General features: G+C 36.7%; 1 protein-coding gene across 1 annotated transcript; it reads right to left on the bottom strand.

Moving 5' to 3' along the window:
• Positions 1-1,169: 1,169 nt before the first annotated feature.
• LOC128983079 (nuclear pore complex protein Nup85) lies at positions 1,170-24,751 on the bottom strand. The gene is made up of 12 exons (XM_054402236.1): positions 24,513-24,751; positions 21,827-21,926; positions 18,628-18,814; positions 17,839-17,984; positions 16,435-16,586; positions 14,520-14,624; positions 10,787-10,909; positions 10,027-10,349; positions 5,976-6,196; positions 5,271-5,489; positions 4,533-4,632; positions 1,170-1,532 (listed from the first exon to the last, which is right to left on the bottom strand). Exons 1-12 carry the CDS (start codon positions 24,546-24,548, stop codon positions 1,292-1,294), a joined length of 1,953 nt encoding a protein of 650 aa, XP_054258211.1. The 5' UTR covers positions 24,549-24,751; the 3' UTR covers positions 1,170-1,291.
• Between the last annotated feature and the right edge of the window lie 1,337 nt (positions 24,752-26,088).

Raw genomic sequence — 26,088 nt, 5'->3', positions numbered from 1 at the left:
ATCAATAAAACGTTATCGACAAAAATAACACAAAAATGTTTAAAAATATAGGTTTTTGCAAAATTAGAAAAAATGTACTAAACATAAAACAAAAGTGCAAATGTAAGAAAGATAGCATGTAAACTTATCTTTCAAACAAAAAAAAGTTTATTCCGATCCGATACATGGTATGTAAAATATCGTTATTTTTAATATAGCCCTTTCCGCCATTTTAATGACGTCATAACCGGAAACTGCAGTGGGTGCAGACGTGACACCCGAGTTGAAAACACTTATTTAGACACATACATCAACATTGAATGGTGAAACTGTCTTTATAAGACTTGCGAACTGCCCTAGATGCCGGACTAATAGGCGTTTTTGCGCCAAAATTGGTGTTTTTATGAGATTTATCTAGTTTCTTGACGTAATCTTTTGAGTAAAACATATCGAATTTGGTATTTTTGTAAAGATTTTTAAACGTTCTACAACTTTTTTCATTGGTGGTTTTTTATAAATTGTATCAATAAAACGTTACAAACAAAAATAACTCAAAAATATTTAAAAATACAGGTTTTTGCAAAATTACAAAGAATGTACTAAACAAACAACAAATATGTAAATGTAAAACAGGTAGCATTTAAAATTGTCTTTCAAACAAAAAAAAAATCATTCCGATCCGACAAATAGTTTGCGAAATATACGATTTAAAAAAATCAATGACCGCCATTTAGATGACGTCATAGCTCAAAAACGTACCAGGTGCGAACTTGACACCCGAGTGGAAAACACTTCCTAAGACACCTATATTGAAATGCAAAAGCAAAATTCTCTATACACGACATGCACACAGAACCCTAGTCAGGTCCTAGACTATAGGCCTAAATGCATTTTGCTAAACCCTTTCTAATCAAGTAGCTAGGAGCAAGAAAAATGTAGCTATCCCATGTTAGGTTTCAGTTCTGTTGCCCGGCAAGCATAAGAAATATTATATCTGACATAGTGATTTTGTATGAATTCTAAACACTAAAAACCAAGGATGGTTGGAGTTACAATCCACCAATTTCAGAAAACTATTTGGAAATAAAAGTAATATACCTACATATTTTGTTTTTAGCACGAACAGTTAGTTGTGATATTGAAAATTAATACTAAGGATAAAAATAAGTAGGCCTACCATTATATTGATCTGTCAAAAAACTTTTTTTTACAAATATAAAGTTGACACAGCTAGTTCCTAAATATAAGAGTTTTTAAACAAAGTAAAAAATTACAAACATTTCACTTTAGCATTAGTCTTTTATAAGTGGTGTTATGCTATCGGAGCATTCTCGTAAAGTGTGGCTCTGGCGAGATTCTGTGTAAGAGCCATACGCACCAGACGATGCTTCTCTTTGAGTGTACTGAGTGGTGGCGCTCTAGGATGGTCTACTCTCTCCATCTCCAGTTCCTCCAAGGCCACCATCAACGTTACTGTGTCTCTGTAGGAGAACACCGGCATCTCCTTGGACTCCAGCAGAGGGAGGGAGTCTGTCAGTAAGGTCAACCAGAAACTGAAAAAATATACCCTCTTAGCCTATACATAACATAATTTTGGTTCACAATATATAGGCATAATCTGTGTGTCAGTATATGTTTGCAAAGGATCTCTGAAATAAATATGGAGCATATAGGATTAGCAACAATAACCCTGGAGCATGCAGTCTTTTTATGCTGTGGTGGGTTCATTTATTTATATTATATTAGTTGGTTTTACTTCCAAAGTAAACATTTGATATGAGTAAATCAGGTTTATAGTCTGACAAAGGTTTTTTGTCTGATTCTGTCTGTTTTTTGCGCTGATTATGAATATGCCGGGTGCCACTTTGGCACCCTTGGGCAAATGCCGCCATATTGAAAAAATGGCAGCCAAAACTGGTTTTTCTATAAATACTCCAAAACTGTTGGTTTTAGATATTTTTGTGTCCATACATGAAATAAAGAGCCTAGAATGTTACACAAAAAAGATGTCTTCCGTAATTTTGGTAACCTCATGGTTTTCGCATAATTTATATGAATACCCATAACGTATTAAACAGATTCTTTAGTAAACATAGTTATAAAATGCAATGCATACAGGCCTATTTGTACAAGTTAGGCCCTGTACACATGAGGGCGGCAGCCGCCGCGGTTGCCATTGCGCGGGAACCGCGGCGGTTGAAAGTACAAAGGAGCAAATGGGACCGTTCACATGCAACCGCCCACTTCCAATCAACCGCAACAAACCGCGGCGGTCGTAGATTTCCCTTCGACCGCCGTGGCTCCCGCACGGTTGAAGTTACTAGAGTTGGCATGAGAGCGTACACATGAGGGCGGTAGCCGCCGTGGTTGACTGCAGTTGCTACTATAGGATCACAGACATCTGCGCGCTTGCCCTGCGGACATCGCTCTCTGTGTTGGTGAAGTGTGTAGCTGTGGCTGGAGTTGATGTACAGTGCTCGTAGTGTAAGTTTACAATGGCCATGCGTGCTACTGTGGAACCAGAAAACTTTGACACTGAACTGCTCATTAAAGAAGTACACAAAGAAGATTCGTTTAGGATATAAACTAAAAAAGATTGCGTGGCTTGAGAAAAGAGTTTGTTGAGCTTTTTGCTGAAAAGAATTGTCAAGCGTTACGCGTTTAAAAGAAAAATAATTGGGTAAATACAGTACTGGCTGTCGAGCGACGGTCAATTCACACCGCAACCGCAGCGTAACCGCGGCTCCAACCGCTGCCATGTGTACGGTCCTAGGCGGCTGCCGCCCTCATGTGTACAGGGCCTAACCTTTGTTAAAAATAATTGTTGGTCCCTTCCAACACCCCTCAACCCCTCTCCCCCCTTCAGCAACTACACAGACCACCAAACTAAATGAAAGGCTCAGCATCTTTGCAACTAGTACTCTGAACATTTGATTAAAGTATAAATTTGGTAATATGATTTTGTGTTTATCCTACTATTTCCAACCCTCCTTTTCCTTCTGTTCTTGATGCTATTGCTGTATGCTTGAGACACTGGCCGGGACGGCGGTGCGGTCAGTCTTCTGCTCAGGGGCATGTTGGAGGGCTGTACTCCAGCGAGAGTTGGAGCCCTCTTGCCACGCTCAAACGTAGCAATATAGAATGAAGGGATGCCAAATTAAACCATCAATTACATGTAACTGGCAGAGACCCAGTACCACTTCTAATACACATGGGTGGTTAATGCACATGGGCGGGAGGGGGGATGCCACAAGTTCATTAAAAATCAACCAACGAAGAGGCTGATATTGTTGGTACTAAATTTAGAAAAAAAATTCCCTGACTTTTCAAGGTTTTCCAGACTGATATTGTATATTTTGTCCAGGTATACCGCAAGTCGATATCAACTAATCAAAATCAAGAAATATTAGAATAAATGTAACTTATTCAATTACTCCTAAATACAAAACTTGTTTCAAACTATATACATATCGATTTGTCCTCCATACCGATAACTAACTACTGATATAAAAATGTGCATATCTTTTACTTTTTGCCATTAGACATACCCCTGACAAAAACATGTTAAGAGCAAAACGAAGCATATCTGTAAAAAGTTAGTCTTTCAGGAGAAGTTCCAGAACTTTTTCATAATTCCCTGAATTTTCCAGACCAACAAAATTCCCTGACTATTCCAGATTTTCCAGACTGATATTGTATATTTTGTCCAGGTATACCGCAAGTCGATATCAACTAATCAAAATCAAGAAATATTAGAATAAATGTAACTTATTCAATTACTCCCAAATACAAAACTTGTTTCAAACTATATACATATCGATTTGTCCTCCATACCGATAACTAACTACTGATATAAAAATGTGCATATCTTTTACTTTTTGCCATTAGACATAGCCTACCCCTGACAAAAACATGTTAAGAGCAAAACTAAGCATATCTGTAAAAAGTTAGTCTTTCAGGAGAAGTTCCAGAACTTTTTCATAATTCCCTGAATTTTCCAGACCAACAAAATTCCCTGACTATTCCAGATTTTCTCTGACCGTACAACCCTGATACAACAGGTAAATAGGGATGCATAGTTACCATTTACGAAACAAATAATGGTAGTATGTGACGATACTCATGTTTCTCTTTTACTCTGCCACTATTACCAAAAGACATCTTCGCCTTTCGTGATCGTGAAAAAATTCTGATCATGTAAATATCATTATTGTCTCCCGGAGTCTTGGACACATACTATTCGACATCTTGCGCGAATGCGATCCAAAAAAGTCGGATATGTTTCAGATATCAAAACCGAATCAGACCCGATTTTTCAGATATCCACACATCTCTAATTTATTCTAAATTATTCAATTTGGTAATATGTTAGCACAGAATACACTACTGTACCTAATTATGTAACAAAGCTACACAGATCATCTCACACCATTCTACAGTCACCCTTCACTCATATTTGGGTTAAAATACGCACATAGATGGCCCCATCTCAACTGGTTGTTAATAGTAATAAAATTAGTTTTTAGTATAGATAATGAAACTAAAATACTAACTATTTTGGTGAAATCTTTGACTCCAAAAGTGATATCAGCAAACCAGCAGCTTTCTTCAAATCTCCATTGCTGAACACTTGATGAAATTCACAGTACTTGCCTGAAAAAAAAAACAGTTAATTGTTTGATTTAACAAAATTTTGGAATGTAACAAAAATATTAGTAACACTTCTCAGGTATTTTTAAGTAATTTTACTTCAAAACAAAGGCCTTAATCAGTAAAATGCAAGGCTCTATTGGCTTAAATTGTATTTATTAATAAATGTTTTGTCAATGAATCCAGTAAAATGAATACACTTAAGCTACAACCTTTGTTGCAACTAACTTAATTAATCAGTTTTAAAATTGACCGAATACAGTACATATTTATTTAGTTAATTTTGGATTGTGTGGAAGTTTTTGTCAATGTTGATTAGTGAACAATACATTGTCTGCCTGAAATAAAATAAAATTGTTATTTTAGTACAAAAAGTATCAATGCAGTTATCAATGACTAAATTAATAAGCAAACAATATAAGTAGCTATACACTGCTGTTCATTTCTCAATTTTGTAAATTTTAGAAAAAAATTAGGAAAATTACTTTATGCCGTCACCTGATATAATTATTTTGATAATAGGTAGAGTTTTGACAAACTGAAGTGAAGATTCATGAGAATTACAAAATTTTCTTTCTAGTTTTAAAACTATTCTTTCTTTTCGTAAAATTTATATTTGTCTTTTACGATTCTTTACTGACCTAGGAATGTCAGACGGTCACAGACGAGCATACATGACCCTAAGTTGTCAAGTAAATCCACTGAGCTGAATACGCCTTCTCTTGCATAGTACTCAAGGATATTGTCCGCAATAAATGTTGCAAAACCAGGATCCTGTGACTGCAGAGCCCAGTAAAGTGCTTGGCCTAGCCTGCGCCTACGCAGTTCCTTCATGCCTGCAACCTTGCACACACTTGCCGCTGCCAAACATTACACAAACTATATGTAAATTCAAGCATATTGTCTGCAATAAATGTTGAAAGCCCACAAACGAGTATCCTGTAATTATAGGTAGCCTATATTGGTTGAAGAGATAATACATGGTATATAAATAAATAGTTTGAAATAAAGCATGATTTAGTAATAAATGAAATCTTACCTATAATTTTAGCGGATTTCCCATATAGGGAATATACTATTGCCGTAGGTATCATGTCATCCAGATACCATCAGGTCTCATGGAAAGACCTCTGACCGATTTAATTTTTTGTTTGATTTCCCCAGAGGTTAAAAAAAACACCATCCAATCAAGTTCATATAGATGTAGGCTATATACAAATTATTTAAAACAGAATAAAAAAATTATACTATGGTTTATCTTTCTAACAATATTTATTACAGTAACCCTACATATTATATAAAATATGACTGTTAGCACAATAACTCGAGAAAATAAAAAACCTTACCAATGTCGAGCATGTTTCTGTCCACTGCTGCCTGAATGATGATGTTAACACGTGATTGGGAGGTGAGTGGTACCCGAGGCAGTAATAGACGGAGCCATGCTGAGCCTAGGGTAGGACAGTAGTCTAGGTAACTCAACCCAGCCTGCCACAGTGACTTGTGTGACATCAGGAGACTTGCGTAGTCAGCCACCAACCACTCGTCCATCCTCTCAGGCATGTCACTAGAACATCAAACATATAACATACCAGCCCAGGGTAGGACAGTAGTCCAGGTAATATAAATACCCATACCCAGCCTGCCACAGTGACTTGTGTGACATCAGGAGACTTGCGTAGTCAGCCACCAACCACTCGTCCATCCTCTCAGGCATGTCACTAGAACATCAAACATATAACATACCAGCCCAGGGTAGGACAGTAGTCCAGGTAATATAAATACCCATACCCAGCCTGCACAGTGACTGGTGTGACATCAGGAGACTTGCGTAGTCAGCCACCAACAACTCGTCCATCCTTTCAGGCATGTCACTAGAACATCAAACATATAACATACCAGCCCAGGGTAGGACAGTAGTCCAGGTAACTCAACCCAGCCTGCCACAGTGACTGGTGTGACATCAGGAGACTTGCGTAGTCAGCCACCAACAACTCGTCCATCCTTTCAGGCATGTCACTAGAACATCAAACATATAACATACCAGCCCAGGGTAGGACAGTAGTCCAGGTAACTCAACCCAGCCTGCCACAGTGACTGGTGTGACATCAGGAGACTTGCGTAGTCAGCCACCAACCACTCGTCCATCCTTTTAGGCATGTCACTAGAACATCACTCATATAACATACAAGCCTAGGGTAGGACAGTAGTCCAGGTAACTCAACCCAGCCTGCCACAGTGACTGGTGTGACATCAGGAGACTTGCGTAGTCAGCCACCAACCACTCGTCCATCCTTTTAGGCATGTCACTAGAACATCACTCATATAACATACAAGCCTAGGGTAGGACAGTAGTCCAGGTAACTCAACCCAGCCTGCCACAGTGACTGGTGTGACATCAGGAGACTTGCGTAGTCAGCCACCAACCACTCGTCCATCCTCTCAGGCATGTCACTAGAACATCAAACATATAACATACCAGCCCAGGGTAGGACAGTAGTCCAGGTAATATAAATACCCATACCCAGCCTGCACAGTGACTGGTGTGACATCAGGAGACTTGCGTAGTCAGCCACCAACCACTTGTCCATCCTCTCAGGCATGTCACTAGAACATCAAACATATAACATACCAGCCCAGGGTAGGACAGTAGTCCAGGTAACTCAACCCAGCCTGCCACAGTGACTGGTGTGACATCAGGAGACTTGCGTAGTCAGCCACCAACAACTCGTCCATCCTTTCAGGCATGTCACTAGAACATCAAACATATAACATACCAGCCCAGGGTAGGACAGTAGTCCAGGTAACTCAACCCAGCCTGCCACAGTGACTGGTGTGACATCAGGAGACTTGCGTAGTCAGCCACCAACCACTCGTCCATCCTCTCAGGCATGTCACTAGAACATCAAACATATAACATACCAGCCCAGGGTAGGACAGTAGTCCAGGTAATATAAATACCCATACCCAGCCTGCACAGTGACTGGTGTGACATCAGGAGACTTGCGTAGTCAGCCACCAACCACTTGTCCATCCTTTCAGGCATGTCACTAGAACATCAAACATATAACATACCAGCCCAGGGTAGGACAGTAGTCCAGGTAATATAAATACCCATACCCAGCCTGCACAGTGACTGGTGTGACATCAGGAGACTTGCGTAGTCAGCCACCAACCACTCGTCCATCCTCTCAGGCATGTCACTAGAACATCAAACATATAACATACCAGCCCAGGGTAGGACAGTAGTCCAGGTAACTCAACCCAGCCTGCCACAGTGACTGGTGTGACATCAGGAGACTTGCGTAGTCAGCCACCAACAACTCGTCCATCCTTTCAGGCATGTCACTAGAACATCAAACATATAACATACCAGCCTAGGGTAGGACAGTAGTCTAGGTAACTCAACCCAGCCTGCCACAGTGACTGGTGTGACATCAGGAGACTTGCGTAGTCAGCCACCAACAACTCGTCCATCCTTTCAGCCATGTCACTAGAACATCAAACATATAACATACCAGCCTAGGGTAGGACAGTAGTCTAGGTAACTCAACCCAGCCTGCCACAGTGACTGGTGTGACATCAGGAGACTTGCGTAGTCAGCCACCAACCACTCGTCCATCCTCTCAGGCATGTCACTAGAACACCACTCATATAACATACCAGCCCAAGAAAAGTAGTCTGACCAGGTAGCTCGACTGACACATGAAAAGGGTCTTGGCAAAATGATTGATTTGAACTGCACTTGAGCAAGCAGAAGCCAGAATAGAGGCCCATCTCCTCGGTTCCATGATAGTCTTGGTCAGTTCCATGCATTCTGGGTGCATAATAATACAGCTAAAGTGCAAGTGTGGGGAGTTGTGAGGGGCTGAGGATTCATTTAGATTGGATGCAGGGAAGTCACTTACTTCAGTGTCTACCTCACCTCCAATGAGGCCATCTATGACTTCAACGAGAAAATAGTAAGCCTGGAATAGAGTGTGTGCAATAGCACAGGGTCAGCATGGTGGGGTATTTCAAATTCAAATAATCTTTATTTGTAAGTAGCATATAACATACATAAATAGTGTCAAAATACAGGTATGAAAAAGTATAATCAAAGGTTTCTTAAAATTATCAATGCTTAAATTAACATTATTTCCTACAACTCATCTAAGGAAGCTTTGTTGATACATTCATATTTAGTTTATTTATTTAAGAGGGAGGTTTAGAAATTCATCCAGCGAGTAATACCTCGTTAATTAAATAAGCTTTCAGTTGTCTTTTAAATTTAATTGAATTTTTTTCTTTATTAATATTTTCTGGGATTAATTTTTAAAACTGTTCACCAACATATGTTGGTTTTTTTTTCATAGAGCTTCAGTCTGTGCTGATTTTGCCTTATAGAGTTCTTTTTTCTAGTGTTATAATGATGTGTGGGTTCGTGAGGGACATCATTAGGAATTTTGTTCTTTGCACACAAAATGACGTCAAGAACATATCGGCCATAAACCGTCAGTATTTTTAACTGTTTGAAATGTTCTCTGGTCGAATCATCTTGATTAAATTTCAGCATTACTCTTATAGACCTCTTTTGGAATCTTAACACACCATCCAAATTTGCTTTTTTTGTTGCTCCAAATAAACAAATACCAAAAGAAATATGAGAATGTATGTAAGCAAAATAAATATTTTTCAATGTTGTTAAATTACAATAAAAAGACGGTTTTGAAAGCGCATGAATTCCAGAGTTCATTTTTGTCAAGATCTTGTTTACATGTTCATTCCAATTAAGGTGTTTATCGATAGTCAATTAGTCAGGCCAAGAAAATTCCTGAAACACCAATGATTATTGTCAATGCTAAGGCTTGTTGAGAGCAGAGTGACTCTTACCAACTCCCGGGGAAAGTACATCCTGGACTTTGCTGCCAAGTCCAGACTTGTCATTAACGAGGACAAATTTCCAGCTTGCATGCGCCGGTGCTTCCTGCCGCACCTGGCGTCACGCAGAGGCGTCAGTTACATCTTTGATGGGACTGATTATCTCGGGTTGCGATGAGTCTATACCCCATAAGAGACCCTGGTGCGATAAGCGACTGATATACTGCCGAGATTTCGGAATTTTGTCAAGCTGCCTACTGAGCTAGAAACTCGAGACTCAAAGCTTGACTTTGACCATGATGTGGTTCTAGGTTAAACTGAACGACAGAAACTGCAAGCTCTGACGGCTTAGGTCAGATGTTGATCTGACTTGAAGAAATATTCCAGGTCCAATAGAGAAGAGTAGTTATTATAGAGGTTATTATATTTGATCTTATATAGAGAATGTGTTTAATTACTTGCATTTAACTTATTTGCCCAAATTGTTCTAGTCTGGGTTATGTTTAGTGTTAAGCCTTGTTAATCTATTTGGCTCACCTAATGAGTTTATTGTCGATGACATTCAGTCTGGCGCAGATGTAAAGCAGGTTGGTGAGGTGAGCTGCTGCCCAGCCACTGTCCGAGGTCTGCTGCAGTTTCTTGATGGCATCATGTAGGTTGCACTCCAGCAATGAAAGGATGATGTGGTCCAGCTGTGTGAGATGAGAAGTGCCACCAAACTGCATGATGCACTTGTTGGCATGATAGATGAGATCAAACGACTTCACTGTGGGCTCTGAGTACATGAGAGACGAGACCATCAGCTCGTACCACGTACTGCAGTGTTGCTTCATCTCTGTAGCAGCCTCTCCTAGGATCATCTGCAGACAGAACACAATCAAAACTAATTCCAATAAACGAATTAACTCAGTTTTAGAGAGCTCATAGAAAATGTATGGGTCAACCATAAATATATCCATAAACAAGCAAACTACAATAGTTTACTTTTTCTCCGTAAGAATAACATGAGAATTTAATTTGTACAGTGTAATTATTGTCATCTTTATTTATTGTCACTTAATTCTTTGGATAAGTTTAGTTATGAAACCTAAATTAGGGTTAATAAAAGGAAGATCTACCTATCGTATTGTTAAAGTGATTTGGTTGAAGAAATTTGCTCACAGTTTTCTTCGTAACTTGGGACAAAATATTTAAACTGTCATCTACGTGGTTTTTGCCATCACATTTTCCCCCTTTTTGTGTCCAAAACACTAAAGAAGTTGTATTTAGGAGCACAGTATTTACAGTAATTACTTACTTTCATAACAAGTTCAAGATTGTTGCAGCTGGAAAATACTCTAGCATTCAATCTTGACTTGAGAGTATTCTTCCATGAGGCAAACCTAGTATTGAAATCAGCAACAGACAGTCCACCAAACACCTAAAGTAAAAATTAGGTATCAATGTTAAATCAGGTTTTTGTCTATTAATTTAATGCTGAGTGTGCTATATGGCAGGGATAGGGGTCTCAATCCCGAAATCCCAAATCCCAGTAGATTCTTGATACCTAGCAATCCTGGGATTGGTGTCATGTAATCCCGGGATTAACGGGATGCAAAATCTATGTTTATATTGATTTTTTTGTGAATTTGATGAGTTTTACTTACGGAAAATAAACAAAAATACATCCAATAACACTTGAAACAAATATAATGTTTATTTTTTTAACGATAAATAAATATATGAAATGGTATAAAGTTGTGATCTACTTTGATTGGAAGATGTAACTATCGTTAAACTCAATAGGCGAACATATGTAAATATATGTTTCATGTTTTTAGACAAATTGGAAACAAATTAACTTTCTGTAAATGTCATTACATGAATTAAAAGTTAATTATAGTAGGCCTATAGGTTATTTGGAGTTTTACTTTTGACATTAAACACAATCGGTAATTGAGGTATTATTTTCTTAATAACATTGAAGCCCTAAAAATTAACTAAAAAACACCATTATTATTTCATTATTAAGATTGCTTATATTTAGCGTCTATAAATTTATTTTTGTATTTAATTATTAGTGTGAAGATTAAATTTTTTACAATCCTAAATTAAATTACGTTTTTCGCTACTACATAAGCAGTTGTTTTATTGTTTTACAGAACCTTATATTGTTTTATTGCTGTCAGTCAAAATAAAATTTTTACGCTGCTACTTGTGATTCTTCCCATATTATCTTTTTATCTTTATATTTTGATTTACGTTATTTAGTTTCCATTAGGGGTCTGCGGTACAGAAAATTTAACGTCGGTACGGTACAATATTTTGTACCTCGGTTCTCGGTACAAAATCGGTACGGTACGGGGCTACCCATATTTTTGCGGTTTCTGCGCAGAACTGTATTTAAACCATTATTTTTTTAACTTTAATACATTGACATTACTATGAAAATGGATAGTATCCTACATTCATGGTTTTCTAAAAACAGTTACTGTACCACACATTATTAAAACAAAACCTTTTATTACTACGAGGATTGTGTCAAGAAAAAAAATTATGCAAACAACTTTTAAAAATTATGCTTGTGGTTTCATCAACAGATTTCATCAATTTCAAAATATCTATAACAAATATTTTAACTTATAAAATAAGATTGTAGATTAGTTACAAGTTTAGTATGTAGCCATAAACAGTTTTATGGCAGTAGGTAATGGCCAGCGGCAAATTGAATATTCACGAAAATACTGACTGAGTTAGAGATAACATTTAACAGTCATCATAAAACTATTATTTTTATGATAAAATAGAATTGGGGAAAGTTGTAAAGAAATAAAAGTGATAAAACTCAACAGTTCTTGGAAGTACTTGAATACAACAATATTGTCCTGATAAAATGTTATTGTCGTGATAAATATTAATGGATTTGGGACTGCTAATGGGGTTTTTATTGCATCATCACCCTAGTAATAAATTATGAAGATCGTAAACAAATATCTGATAAGACTTTTATGTGCTGGAACCAACTGTCATTGACTGCGACAGTAAACTGAAAGTAATTTATTATTATAATAGGCTGTACTGAACCAAATTTGTACCGTGTAAAATGCTGTACCGAACCGATGACGGTAATTAAGCTTGCACCGTGAGTACCGGCTTTTTCGGTGCACCGCAGACCCCTAGTTTCCATACTAGCATGACATGTAGGCTACATGCGAGTGCGGTTGCTCGTGATAAAAAACATGTATTTATTATGTTCTAGAGTGACATATCAACATTTATATCTATTTATATTAGTTGCCATTAGCTGTATGGGCTATTAATTACCAGCTGTGCCTAAGGAATGTCGGCCTTAGTCACTAACAAGACTACAAATCGCGCCACTTGTCCTACACTCATATCCATTCATACTTAGCTTAAAATACCTATTTTGTATGGTCGCCATTTAATAAGAAAGTATTAAAGAAAGTATTAAGAAAGTATACACGTAAATAAGAAAGACGGGTGATGAAAGTTCCAGCAAAATTCCGCAGTGTAACACTGATAAGGCCAGTTTAAAACATTAAAGGAATTAACGGGAGGGGACTTTTCGCTCATTTAAAATGACTAATAAGTTAAAATCATAAAATTATGTAATCCCGGTATTGATCCCGAGATTGGCTGATACGAATCCCAAAATACCGGGTGTGGATTGAAGGCCCAGGATTGAGACTCCTAGGCAGGGATCTCCTACCTACACTCTGCAACTGATTTGGACATTAGTAAGCTTTCGAGAGACCTACTTAACAGGTTGATATTTTTATAACTCACCAACATTTTGGTATGCCGACATACATACATTCAAACTAGGGATGGGTCGATACCAAAAGTCAATTAATGATTTTACCAAATTTGATATTATTATTGTCCAATTTCCGATTTGTCTGCCAAGATCGTGTGATCAGAAAATTACCACTATTGCCACGATCACAGAAGTCGACGATAATGTCTAGCGACCGCGGAAGATATTCATGATTATGCCGCAATGGTGGAAAACGATGATGATGTTTCATTACCACGGGGTTATTCAGGGTTTTGCTGTGAACGCATTAGACGATGACGTTGTCTACACGACCACGGGAAATCATATGAATTTTGCCGCGGTAGCAGGAGCTGATAATGATGTCAACACAGCCGCAGAAGAGGATAACAATGTATTGACGGTCACGAGAGATGATCATAATTTAGCCGACCTGAATCAATAAATGTTGGTATCGATACATCACTAGTAAAACATATTAGTTTCAGCACTATAAACTATTTTTAACTTATTGGAACCGGAATCAAGAATCGATTTCAAATAATCAGAACCAGAATCGTAATTGAAAATATCTGGAATCGGCCCATCACTAATTTGAACATAAAAAAATACCTACCAAAACCTAAATCGCTTATAACTTAAACAATTAAGCGACAGTTTGCTGAAAAAAATATTTCCTTAACACAAGTTAACATTTTCATAGCATAAACCTATACTTACACAGATTACATTTACAACAAATCTTGGTTATATGCAAGTGTTTGAGATGTATACACATATACATATCACACTACTACATCACACATATTTCCTGATAACGCAAATCCTTTGCGGTAGGAAAAAACCTACATTTTAAAGTGAAGTGGTAAAAATATGTAAGCCAACACCGATGATCAATATTTTCATTTTTGTAAACTAATAAATTCAATTGTAACATAAACATTTTAATGAGATTTTAAAAGCATCTGTTAGTCAAACCAAATGAAAATGCACTGAAAATCAGCTGCTAGACTTTGTTTTTAACAAAAACAGTAACCCAAAATTGAAATGATGGCTTCAGCAATCCCTTCCGTTCAACACCAGAACCATGAAAATCCATTAAGTGGTTGATTTTGAATTCGTAATAAAAAACCCTCCCACGTTTTAATATAGGTAGGCTAAAAGATTGCTGCCAAAACGTCTGTTTTAAATACAGCAAGTCACAGTTAATTTTCGTTGTCAACATGGAATGGTTATAAAATGTAGGCCAACTTACATTATAAACAGGAAGCGTTTTCAACATTTCTTCTGCAGATATAAATGCATCAGAATCTGCCATGGAGTTAAGTCTCAATAAACCTCTTGCTGGTTCTATGTTGCCCTGCAAAAATTAAATTAAGATTAAAAAACAATTGAAGGTACATCTAAAGCATTTATTTATGGCATTGATTAGTGTTGTACTTGAGTAGGGGTCTCAATTCTGAGGCTTTAATCCAATCTGGCGAGAGTGCCGTTTCATCTTTTCACTATTTTGCAATGTAAAATGAGTGTGGTGTCCCTTTGTTGACCCCCTAATTTTGTTTAACTGGACTTAACAATTCAACATTGTACACTGTTGCCGCCTTTTGAAGTTAAAAATAGTACCACACAGACCTTTTATCACCCGTTCTTCATATTAAAAGTTTTGATTCATCAGTCATTCTAGAATTTATTAAATGCACATAAATGAGAACTCAAATAACTGCACGCTAATGTAAATGTAATTCTTCGCTCAACACTAAACTCGCTAAGTCACACAGTTGTATTTTTCGACCTTTGTAGAACAACTAAAACACATGTTGCTGCTCAGTTCAAAAAACCAAAATTAAAGGATAAAAAGATATACAGGAAGAATCAGTTGCAGCATTATGTTGATTGTTGATATTAAAAAACAATTTAAGATATAAATAACGAAAGATCTGTTTGTGTAGCTGTGTGTGTATGAATTATGCAGTTTAAAGTTACAATATAATTAATCAGCGCGCTACTCTAGAACGGTTAACGGGATTGAGGTCCCTATACTCAAGTTGTCTGTTGATAAAAATTATTCTGCTACACTGAAAATTTTGTTGCACAAAATAATTACTGGTACTTTAATAAACAAGCCTCGAGCCTTGGACATTCACCTGAACTATAAGTTATTAGGTTATTTGGCCAGATGCGAAATTCCCCCCCCCCCAGGTTTTATGTTGCCCTTTGTTTAAACCTCCCCCCTGTAACTTACTGTACAATATATAAGGTGGCGTACATTTTTTAAGGCTTAAGAATTCAAACAACTTGAAATGCACGTATAATACTTTGACAAAAATTATCTTGTCTCAAAATTAGACATATTAAAAGCAGAGTCACGAAATGGGGCAGACTAGGAGGGGTTGCTCACCACTGCCAGGCCTTCTACGAAAATCACCGGGTAAAATACCCACGATACCTTAATTACCATCAGCACCAAATTGTTTGCGAAGTAATCTTATAATTAACTTTGATAGCCCCAGAATTGTGTTTTATGACTAATGGTAATCATGGTAGAAACACATCTTGACAGACAATCCTTAACATGTACGGTAGTGTCGAATTTTACTTGCTACATGTTTTGGCGGTTCTTTAACTCCACCATCGTCAGGCTTACATAAGGATCCACTTCTGGAGATGTCGTCAGAATAAGTTACAAACATTTAACAAAAAACTATTACTGATGTTGAACACAAATGTTGAATTAAAACACTCAATTTTCACTTCAATAGTACATTACATCATCAGCTGTTGGATAACACAGACGACAATCCAGAGTCCACGTCATAGCCTGATTCAGGCTTATCAGTTCTGCCCACGACAATGTACATGTGTGAATTGAATGCGTTTTTACCATTATTAGAAGTAACCTTAATTACGAATAGCAAAATATTTTTGGTGTTGATAGTGAACTACTAAGAAACTCATTTTCGGGCTGCTTATACAAAATTCTACATTGCTTATGACAGCTAGCAGAAAAATATCACCCCCAAAATCTCCCCAGAAAATCCCCCCCCCCAAAATCTCCCCAGAAAATCCCCCCCCCCAAATTCTCCCCAGAGGGGGTGTACCCCTCTCTGGGGACCCCAGCTCAAGCATACCAGATTCGCTTGAAAGTCGCTTGAAATGGTAGGACAAGTTACCTGTAAGATTAGAGTGATGACAATATTCCAGTAGTCTGTGTATTTCGTATCAGCATCACACTCCAGTTTGTTCAATATTCTTATTGCTGTCATTTCACCACTAGGGAAGTGGAACCGAATCCACTCTTGCAGGTGAGGCAGAACAATATCTCCTAGAAGGTGATGGAAAAACTAGTACACACACAAAAGGACATTGAGCTGGTAAAGGGTATTGAGCTTTCTTTACTTAGGAAACTTAGGAAATGTATTTATTTATTTATAGAGTTTATGGGCTCTTAGCAATATAGGCCTGGATAGGCTACACAAAAAGGTCACACAAAATTGCATTGATATTTCTTCCAAGTGTAGGTGGGGCTTTATAGTATGGAGAAGTTGTTTAGAATCAGAAATCTTTAAAACTTTTTCTAAATCGATTTTCAATTAAATCTATTAAAATAACATTAGGTTTAACGAGTACCTAGGTTTGCTGCTACAAGGAAACTAATAAAGTGTGTTTTTTAGTAAAATATTAATAGCTTAATATAAAATAAATAGATTTACCAAGTTTGATAAAAATATATAGCCTACATAAACAAACAAACTACAACAGTTTACTTATTCTCCATAAGAATAACATGGGAATTTTAAATTTACAAAAACACTTTGATAAGGCCTACTAAATTATTCGTTTTTTAAGCTATTTAAAAAGGTCTAGAGGGAAATTGGGAAATTTTGTGTTTTGATGGTCAAAAATGAGAAAAGCCATTTTTTACCCTATAAAAGCCCCCGTAAACCCCCGTTTTCATGTTTATCTCGCTTTACACATTCAAACCAAATTTCATCAAAATCGGACAAAAATTACTCAAGTTATATACATATCTTTCACTATTAACAAAAATTAGAACGACTGGTGTTTTTAGCCTCTGGGGACATCAAAATGAAAAAGTAAATAGGTCCCGAACCTAGATAATAACGTGCGACCTACGGTAATAGCTACTTCCCTATAGGGAAATTTGCAAAAAAACTAATTCAAAAGGAAAGGAGCATGTTTGGGTTATTGATATTATGTACTCAAGTCATTAACAGTTTTCAGAAGTATGCTCATGGTGTCACTTTTGGTGACTGGCTCTGGCACACCATGGTTCAAGGTGTATTGGAACAAATAGCTGAAGTAATATCCAACTTTTGTCTTGCTCACCTTTTTGTCCTTGTCTTATTGGGTAATTCCATGATTTAAGATTAGGTACTACCTAACAATGCACTAAGTTTGGCATTTACACATTTTTCTAAAATAAGGATTCAGTTAAAAATGACTAGTAATCATTTATAAATAATATTTCATTCAAGTGTCTTGTGACACCTGCAACTCTTTATTTTTAACTAACGTATAAAAACTATTGATAAAGAAAATGTTCAAAAACTCACCAGGGAGAGCATTCACAAACATAATCTCGGTAAGGTGCCAGATCAATTCTATATTATAAAAGATTGCTAGATACTCTTTGTAAAAGTCGTTGATTGATTTCTTTGATACTTTCTGAAGATCTTCGATACAGGCTCGTATGACGGACCTTAAACACAAACAGAGAACTTTATTTAACAAAAATATAATATATTTGATCACTGACTAAAATTTATTTTGAACGATTAGAAATGTTGAATAAACCATAGTAGATTGTTCTAGATATTTGTGTGAATTGTCCAAGGGTATTAAGGGGGGGGGGGGGGTATTTAATAGGAAAAGTTGAAGGGATTGTGGAGGAGGTGCTGTTTTGGCTACCGGCTCTGGGGCTCCTTTATTCCATAATGTTCTATAGAAAAAATGAAGACAACTTAGTGACAGAATACTGTCATGTTTCCTTAAGAGTATCAGGCACAATGCATTACAAAATCAGCTTAAATTAATTCGCTCAAACTATAATAACTTAATAACTTATTCGCTTAAACTTTTGATTCTAAGCACAGGCAGATCAACTATTAAAGATCAAAGACTAAATCTCTGCACCATTCTTTGTTGTGGCATCTATAATGCCTTTCATTGTCAGATAAAGGAGAGTTTGCTGGATATTTCTTTTAAAATAATAATCAGGCCTAGTTGAGTTTATTAAATTAATTTAAAGTAGCACACAACAGATTATGATAGTAACTAATACTAATACTATTATAGTAATCAAGGGGCCATCAACATGGAATTTAATATTATAGTAAACTTACCTGTATTGGCGGCTCAATTTCAAGGCTTCTTGCTTCGCCCCAGAGCCAGATATAACTTTTTGTCCAGCAATAAAGGTTCCGTTGGCCTCATTGACCAGCTTACGGATAATGGGATCAAAGAGGATGGAATGCTGTCTGAGTTGATATACTTTAGCTTCACATGGGGCCAGAGCGCTCTCAACGTCATCTAAACACATTTGTTTGAAAATAAAAGTTGCAAAATAGAAAACAAGCAGATAAATACTATAAAAGATGTCCAAACTATCAATCAACAATGTTTTTTAAATATGGTAGGTGTACCTTTTAATTAGTTTGGAGTTTTTAATACCTCCGCTACAACTTTCCTGCAGACTAAGTGGATTTACATTTCCAGTTGTACAAATCTATAATATTAAAACGAAAGAGGGTTTTTTTATTTCACAATTCTGAATCAACCACTTGACGGATTTTCATGATTTTTGTGTTGAAAGAAAGATAATTTTGAGAACTAGGGAATGTCGAAGCCGTAATTTTAGTTTAGGGTCCCAGTTTTTTAGAAATTAAGTTTTAATTTTCAAAAAGTCTAGCAGCCGACGGACGAGTTAAAGTCGTTTTAGTGGTGGTTTAATTAACAGCTGGTTTTTAACTGTCATTGAAATGTTTATGTTAAAAGTTGTTTGTATACCATAGTTGTTTGTAAATATTGATCCAGAGTTTGCCTACACACTATTTCACTTTAAAATGCAGTTTATTACCTACCGTAAAAGATCTATGTTATCAGGAGATTGTGTAATTTTGAACTATACATTTTAAACGTATAATCAAGTTTTGTCATAAATTCAATCCGTCTAAGTATAAGTGCTTAATCCTTCAAGATATAAGTGGTTTACGTGTTGATACGTTTTTTCTAGATTGAATATAACTTAAGTATGACTGCATACAGTACACATGAAAATGTCAACCGGTGTAGTAAGTCTCCAGAAAACTGACCAGTATGCTGCAGGGTTTCAGTAGAAACCAAAATCGATTCATACCATATCATAACTATCCCAGTAGTACTGTATGATTCAGAAACTTGATAAAGGGGTACATTCCAAAAGGCTCAGATCTCGGATGGGCTGGGCAGGCTTTGCATGGCGGAGAGAAGATACTTCAACTTTTAAAAGTGTATTCCAAGGAGTACTACAAGGTAGACGACCACTTGGAAGACCAAGTAATGAAAGACATCTTCAGACTGGTATCTTCCTTAGAAATGGCAGGGGATAGAAGAGAACGGGAGGCCAGGATCATTTTAGAGGTTTCAGTGGCCAAGGTGGTAAAATAAGGTACGGTAAGTGATAGTAGGCCTATGTAGTGGAAGGTGGTATGTAGCTACCGTACTCAAAGCCAGTGTGTGTGAATCGGCCAACAAGTTGTAAACTAGGCTAGCTGTTCTGAATCATATACAGTTTTAATGGACTACTCGATTCCCGTACGTAGGACGGGCCAAACAGCTCGTTTTAATAAAAATAAAATCATTTTTACTCAAGTTAGGCTACTATGCTACTGGACACACATACATACATTTTATATGAATTTGAACAAGGTTTTTGGTCTCTATGGACATTAAAACCAAAAAATAAACGGTCCCGGGCCCAGTTCTTACCGTGAGACCTACGTTAATAGCTTATTCCTTATGTGGGAAATTTGCTGAAATGGAATTGGAATTGTCAAATTTGGTACATGTTTTGTAATAATTATGATTATTTTAAACTCTACAATTTAACCGAAAATGTATAGCCTACATTTTCAGACTGTAGGTTTATTGAAGAATAGAAGCTGGTGACATAAAAATTATCAAGTTGGACCCATGGATTAGACAGTAGAACCTTCACATTAGACAGTAGATTAACCCGTTCACTGCTGATGACTCCGATTGGAGTCATGCCGTAATGGTAAGCGTGCGTACAACTCTGGTAGTAGTCACGGTGCAGTGTTATACAAGTTGGTGACATCCGCATTTATCGGGGATCAACTAAAACTAAACTATCTCAACATGTTGTGCTGGTCCTATACTTTAATTTGGTGTAGATTGAATTTAGGTTGGTAGTAAAATTTCCCGTAAAATCCTGTCCAACGCTTTTTGCCCCGTTTTCAGTGATTTTCTCTCTTCAAGCCACATTACAAAGACACTGGCTACAGATCCAGGCAGTGCTGCTGTATGTGAGTTTTTCAGTCAACTACGTCCACTCTCGGGGTAAGACAGAACCATTACCGCCATTTTTTTGCCACTGTCAAGACTAAAATATAATTTTAGTGGCGCGCCGAAGCTGCGTCACATTTCCGACTGCCCCGCCAATGGGACTCGTGTTAACCATCACTCTCTGTTATCCCTCACCCTGCTACAATGGGCTGCTAAGATTTTTTTCAAATGTGATTTTATTCACTAGGTACAAACATTGAACAAGTGCAACAAACAAAATAATAATTCCTTACTACTCAAATTGTATATAAGTAATTTTAATATAAATAGGTATTATTCACTTGTTGGGGGTTTAATTTCTTCCAAAAACAAAAACCTTTTAAATCAACTTATGGTAGCCTACAGGTTTATAACAGGATTTCTGCTATCCGTCTATTTGGTTAACCGTCAAGCTCCCAGTGCTAAGGGTGACAGTTAATAAAGGTTCTTCTTAGAGTTAAAAAAATATAATGTTTTTTTGGCCCTTAACAGAAAAAAAGACGAACATTTTTCACAATCAATCTGTTTCTGGTGTAACATAGTAAATGGCTGAAATTATGTCTATAACATGTACACTACTGTTCTAATTCAGTTAAGTGGGTAGGGTAGAGTCTAGACAAGTCTTACTAACTTCAATAACATTTAGTAGGTAGCTTTACTATCGGTAAAAGGTACAGTTTCAACTTATTTTTAGAAATAACCATAACATAGAACATAGAAATAACATTTTATTATTTTTTTTTAAATAATAATAAAATGTTAATAAAACATTTAAAAAAATATATATTTTACCCTCCCTCATGCAGCAAACCTAAGTACTTGTTAAACTAATTCTATTTAAATAGGGAATAAAATGTTATATTTTTAAATGGACATTTTAGTGTAAATCCAATCAAGCAAATGGAAATTCACTTAGTCTGCAGGTTTGCTGCGGCGGGGGTATTTTATTGATACTATGACCTAGAACTATCAATATTCTTCGAATTTAGTGGTTTTTACCTTTACAGGGGGGCTTTTTGAATGTGTGGACTCCAATATGATTGACACCAGCCCACTGTGCAGATATTCCAGCCTCCTCAAAGGTTTTCTCTGGTAGTAACTAGACAGACACAAATTGCGTTGTATGAGTTCAATAAACCAATCAATGTAACATTTTTTTACAAATTAAAAATTTAAACAAAGTAGACCCTCAATAATCCGGCCCTGCTCAACTAATCAGGTAATCCGACATCTTTTGCCGGGTGTGTTGGGGCTTCAGGTTGAGTCAAGACTGTATTTAGGATACCGTACTTTACGGTAACGGAAACATCATTATCGTCTTCCGCAATTGCGGCAAATTCATTAGCATTTTTTGGCTACACAGACATCATACTCGTCTTTTGCGATCGCAAAAAAATTCTGATCATCTCTCCCCGCTAAACATCATCATCAACTCCCAGGATCACAGAATAGTCATCATCGTCATGCGCAAACACGGTTTTGTACAATTGTGCATATTAAGTGTTTTTATTGATGACATTCCAGTACCTAATCCGGCATTTTCACTTATCCGGTAGTATCACGGTCCTATATCTGCCGGATTACTGAGAGTGTACTGTACCTTTTGTGCTGTCATTGATCCTTTTTTTTTAGCTACTGAGGTTTTAAACCTAAAGGATCATTTCCAAGCTGACTTAGCTGATGGGAAAATCCTCTTCGTCCCTGGGATTATGAAGAGTCATCATAAAACACGGCCCAAATTGTAATACTGATAGACAGATGCATGGTGTGGCCAGCAGAAGGTGAGCATGACTAAGCATGCACTGTTACTGGAGAGTGACGTGCCAGCCCCCTCCCACTCATGCTGTCTTTGTCAGGCCCTGTCTTCACACTCTGGTATGAAGTCTGATCTCAACCCTAGGGATGAAGAAGATTTCTACAACTACTTGGTCACCTTGAAAATGTACCTTATGGTTCAAAACCCTTGTATTAGAGGATCTTCAAGACTATGATTCAGCTGCTAGGTATCTTATTATTTAACATAATGCCTACTTTAACTTAAAAGCTTGAGTATTTAGCTATTTAGGGATGTAATACCGTACTGTACAGTATTTACATAACTAAATAGCTTAAAACCGTGAATTTCAGTATCTAGGCCTAATTTAAAACAATTTTTACTATATTTTATTTATTCATAAAGTACAGTTTTGTACATTGAATGGCGTCAACTAAATCTATCTTAAATTAATAATTAACAAATCTGCATATCTTGCATCATTATGTACATTAAAAACCAAGAACCAGGAAATGAAAATAATCAAAACTGAATTAATTACTAACGCTAAGAGGGGAGGTGGAAAAATACAGTATCTTGGGCTTAACTGATTTAAACAATCAATAGGCCTAGCTCAAATTAAAACCTATAATATAATTTATTGGTTATATTAAGTCTAAGACATATAAAAAAAACATGAACAGTACTGGAGCTATTGATTTTTAATCATAGAAAAAATTTATGAAAAAAAATTTTATGTTGGTTGTTCACCTTGCGTTTGTTTGAAACTTGTACGATTCAAATAACTAGTTACCGGTAAGTGCTTAAATGCAAGCCGGTATTAAATGCACTGAAGGATATTTGTCCGAAATATATAGGATTATGTAATTATAACTGGTGAAATACATCTTAAATTGAAGTAAGAATTCAAAAATGAATCAAATAATGTTTTTTTGGTCGAGTAGGCCTAATACATTAGGTAGGTATATGTCGATGCTTGATGTGAAATCTTAGCGTGCATGCCTACAATTTGAGACCTCAATCATGAAAATCAACCGGGAAGAAGAGCCAAATGAACTCGTAAAAGAGAAACCAAATTTAACTCCCATATGAAATACATGGGGAGCAAATTTCATTTACGTAACTTATAAGCCGAGTGGGATTATAGATAAATATATTTTTATTTATTTTTTTTTCTCGTTTCTACGCCAAAGGTGGCATTTTTTGTAATGATGTCAAACACTTTTTAAGGGAAAGCGGTCCAAACCCATTAAAGTTTTGTGGATGTGCCGGGGATTGAACCCGTCCCTCCCGCACCGAAGTCCGAGACGCTAACCACTAGGCTAGCAACACACCCAATGTCAATGTTTGATGGCAACTTTTTGAGTGAATAAGTTTACCTTCAATTTGAGATCTCAATCGAGAAAATCGGTCGGGTAGAAGAGCCAAACGAACTCGGAAAAGAAAAACCAAATATAACTCCCATAGTCCCATAAGAAATACATGGAGAGCAAATTTGGTTTAAGTATAAGCCGAGTAGGATTATAGATAAATATATGCCGATGCTTGATGGCAAATCTGTGCGTGCATACCTTCAATTTGAGCCCTAAATCATTCAAATCGATCAGGTAGAAGAGCCAAACGAATTCAGAAAAGAAAAACAAAATTTTTTTAATATATAGCCTAAGATTTAGGCCCTAGGCCCTAACCTTCATTCATTTTATCATTATCAGCAAGTTTGGTTAGTTAGGTTAGGTTATGACAGTCTGCCGGACGCCTAATCCGCGTCCGGTTTATCCTCTGCCAATAACTTATTATAAGCAATTTATTCCGATTTAAATAACATTAATTTAAATCAAATCTAGGTTATAAGGTGTAGCCTAGGTCTTTATAGGTTAAATTATACCTGGTTTCGGCAACATAGGTACTCACAGTTGTTTGCATATTGTAATCGTCAGATTCTTCCATGATCAAAATATTTTGTTGGGAACTCTAAATTGCTATCCCGCACAGTGTCTGTACGGTGAAAATTAATTTGATGGACCTAAAATTTAAAACCAAAATATAAATAAGTTGTACCGGCAATGGGACAGACAGACCTCCACCATGTCCATTGACGACATTGACGTTTGTTTACTCGTTTTCGTTTATGATTGGATCTTGGATCTTGGATCTACCGTCGTGAAGTTAGCGGCTCTTTTCATCGGCGCTTTTTCGGTTTGTAATAGATGTGGGTTGGTACGCCTGCGGACGCCACAAACGTGTTTTGCAGGGATGTCGGAAACACAAATCAATGACAATACGATGCGAAATGATGTTTTTATATTTATATAATGTCAATAATACATTGATAAAACGTGTATACAAGTTAAAACTAATTAATTGACGTATTTTAAAAGGCATATTTGAGACCGTACTGTACATTATACGTAGCTAAGGCTTAACATAACGCGAACAATTAAAACTCCGAACATAAAAAGTGCATAATCTTTTTTCCCAAGCCCATCACATCAACTTTGAGCTATTCTAATGGTAATACACAATGTGTAGAATACTCAGTATAAATATGATTGAGGCAGTCCAGTGAATTACGAAGCTATAAGGCAAAATCTATATGGTTGATAGGAACTCGCATAAGGAAAAAGTGCACAATCTTTTTCCTAAGCCCATCACATCAACTTTGATGTATTCTAATGGTAATATACAATGTGTAGAATACTCAGTATACATATGATTGAGGCAGTCCAGTGAATTACGAAGCTATATGGCAAAATGTATATGGTTGATAGGAACTCGCATCAGGAAAAGTGCACAATCATTTTCCTAAGCCCATCACATCAACTTTGATGTATTCTATTGGTAATATACAATATGTAGAATACTCAGTATAAATATGATTGAGGCAGTCCAGTGAATTACGAAGCTATAAGGCAAAATCTATATGGTTGATAAGAATTTGCGTCAGGAAAAGTGCACAATCTTTTTCCTAAGCCCATCACATCAACTTTGAGGTATTCTAATGGTAATATACAATGTTTAGAATAATCAGTATGAGTATGATTGCGGCAGTCCAGTGAATTACGAAGTTATATGGCAAAATCTATATGGTTGATAGGAACTCGCATCAGGAAAAGTGCACAATCTTTTTCCCAAGCCCATCACATCAACTTTGAGGTATTCTAATGCTAATATACAATGTATAGAATAATCAGTATGAGTATGATTGCGGCAGTCCTGTGAATTACGAAGCTATAAGGCAAAATCTATGTGGTTGATAGGAATTTGCGTCAGGAAAAGTGCACAATCTCTTTCCTAAGCCCATCACATCAACTTTGAGGTATTCTAATGGTAATATACAATGTTTAGAATAATCAGTATGAGTATGATTGCGGCAGTCCAGTGAATTACGAAGTTATATAACAAAATCTATATGGTTGATAGGAATTTGCGTAAGGAAAAGTGCACAATCTTTTTCCTAAGCCCATCACATCAACTTTGAGGTATTCTA

This window comes from Macrosteles quadrilineatus, unplaced genomic scaffold, assembly GCF_028750875.1.
Source record: "Macrosteles quadrilineatus isolate MER2022 unplaced genomic scaffold, UCM_ALF_1.0 Scaffold_1__1_contigs__length_201487025, whole genome shotgun sequence".
In the NCBI taxonomy this organism is placed as follows: Eukaryota; Metazoa; Arthropoda; class Insecta; order Hemiptera; family Cicadellidae; genus Macrosteles; species Macrosteles quadrilineatus.
This window is presented reverse-complemented; position numbering and strand designations above follow the sequence as displayed.

What these genes read in the sequence shown, in the direction of transcription:
- LOC128983079 (XM_054402236.1), bottom strand. Translation starts at nt 24,548, where the DNA reads ATGGAAGAATCTGACGATTACAATATGCAAACAACT. An exon ending in GTTTGTGAATGCTCTCCCTG is followed by an intron (nt 16,587 to 17,838) that starts GTGAGTTTTTGA and finishes ATCACCTTCTAG; the next exon opens with GAGATATTGTTCTGCCTCAC. An exon ending in ATCTTGAACTTGTTATGAAA is followed by an intron (nt 10,350 to 10,786) that starts GTAAGTAATTAC and finishes TTCTGTCTGCAG; the next exon opens with ATGATCCTAGGAGAGGCTGC.